The sequence below is a fragment of the Priapulus caudatus genome, unplaced genomic scaffold, assembly GCF_000485595.1.
Source record: "Priapulus caudatus unplaced genomic scaffold, Priapulus_caudatus-5.0.1 Scaffold2173, whole genome shotgun sequence".
Lineage (NCBI taxonomy): Eukaryota > Metazoa > Priapulida > Priapulimorpha > Priapulimorphida > Priapulidae > Priapulus > Priapulus caudatus.
The window spans coordinates 11597-13797 of NW_014579234.1; the positions used below are offsets into that span (position 1 = coordinate 11597).

General features: G+C 46.4%; 1 protein-coding gene across 1 annotated transcript in view; it reads left to right on the forward strand.

The window, feature by feature from the left end:
- Window positions 1–544, forward strand: part of LOC106818341 (membralin-like) — a gene marked incomplete at its 3' end in the record, with an annotated part of 11332 nt that extends 10788 nt beyond the window's left edge. Inside the window, exon 3 of the mRNA XM_014823056.1 lies at window positions 445–544. Within this exon, the coding sequence (XP_014678542.1) occupies window positions 445–544 (100 nt within the window). The remainder of the gene's footprint in view (window positions 1–444) is intronic.
- Window positions 545–2201: the final 1657 nt, after the last annotated feature.

Below are 2201 nucleotides of genomic sequence, written 5' to 3' on the forward strand. Positions count from 1 at the left end.
ATATATATAAGGTTAAAAACGTTATATATATATTATATACATACATATATATGCGTCCGTGCGTTCGTGCATCCGTACCGCATGCACGTGTGTGCTATATATATATATGCTATATATATAAATTAATATATATATATATATATATATCTATATATAAGTATATATATATGCTATATATATATATTATATACATACATATAGAAATCGCTACAATAGAATACAATAGAATCTCTATTATGAGCTATTGATACATATATATATGAGTCCGTGCGTTCGTGCATCCGTACCCGCATGCACGTGTGGTATATGTGCATTCGTGTATGTATATATATATGAGAAGTAGATAATAGGGATCCCCTAGTATTATCTACTTCTGATATATATATGTGTGTTGACCGTATCTTCGCTCCGTTACTATACACACGTGCTTCTGTTCGGCTGCAGGTTTTTCTACCTGTACCACTTCGCCTTCTACGCCTACCACTACCGCTTCAACGGCCAATACAGCGGACTGGCTCTGATGGTCTCCTGGCTCTTCATACAGGTGAGTGAGGGAGGGAAGGAAGGAGTGAGGGAGTGAGTGATGCTGATAATAAGTGAGTGATACTGATAATAAGTGAGTGATACTGATAATAAGTGAGTGATACTGATAATAAGTGAGTGATACTGATAATAAGTGAGTGATACTGATAATAAGTGAGTGATACTGATAATAAGTGAGTGATACTGATAATAAGTGACTGATACTGACAATAAGTGAGTGATACTGACAATAAGTGAGTGATACTGACAATAAGTGAGTGATACTAATAATAAGTGAGTGATACTGACAATAAGTGACTGATACTGACAATAAGTGAGTGACATTAGCCGCATGTAAATAATATAAATAGAGACCTAGGGGAACAAGGAGGAATACCCGCGCCCCCTCATTATCGATCTTACTTCTTCTAGCATATGTGCTCGATTGCAGTTATTCTGTTGATCAGGGAGGAGGGTGGACGCGGCGTGGTTAATATAGGGTTGGTATATATATATATATATATATATATGTATATATATAAGCTAACATTCTGACTTGAGTCAACAGCCACGCTCTTGATTTCTGCACTATATCTACGTAACGCCGCAACGCTGCTTAATAAAAATAGGAGAAAATGCGACTCTGCTATATTCAGTTTTTTTTAATCTCTTTGATACACGGCGCACCGTGGCCGCGTGTTGAACGCTGGCGCGTGAGAGCCCCCCGCCTCCCCTCCCCGCCCCCGCGGGTGCACGTGACGGCGACAGTGGCGCCGCTAATCACTGCTCGCATGCCGCACATTCCTCGCGCGCCGGCCAACGAGAAATCTTTCGCAGAAATTGCCGGCGACGATTCGCACTCTTCATTTGCAACGTATGCGTGGAATGCGGAGGAGGCGGCGACTGCTAAGCGAGGTGGAGGAGGCGGGGGAGGGTGGAGCAGGGAGGAGGGTAGATGAGGAGGTGGGGGAGGCGAGAGGCGGGGGGGGGTGGAGCAGGGAGGAGGGTAGAGGAGTAGAAATTGTGAAGGGAGGAAGAAAAAGGGGGGCAAACCTGCAGTGTGTGAATCAGATGTCGAAGAGCGAAATGTGAATCAGTGACTATTCGTCGTCCTTCTTTTTCTATCCCTTCACTCTTATCTCTTCTTCCTCCTCCTACTCCTCCTCAGCGTCCTTCCTCTTGTACTCATCCACTTTCACCTCTTCCTCCTCCACCTTATCCTGCCCTCCCCTCTTCTTTCCCTCATCTCCTCCTCCTTCCCCCTCTTCTCCTCCCTCCCTCCCCCTCCCTATCTTCCTTCTCCTTTCCCCTTTCCCTCCCCTTCCTCCTTCTCTTCCCTTCTCCTCCTCTCCTCCTCCTTCCTTCTCCCTCCCCTCCTTCCCCCCTCCCCCTCCTCCTCCTTATCCTCTCTGCGCGCTACTGAAGCTGCCAGCCGGATGCTGAGATTAGGCAGCAGACGAATTACGGAATATCCGGCATCCCAGCGGATGTTGCGGCTTGCGTGGCTTCCTGGCTCGTCGCCCGCGTTTCTAGCATTAATTGATTACAGCGGAAGGAGAATTAGAGCCCTTATCATGGCGTGGGAGAAAGAACTCTGCGGCGACTACAATATCGTCGCTAAGCTACCTGCGAAAGCGGTCGCCGTGATAAGCCTGCTGCGGCTTCGATGCTTTCGCGTC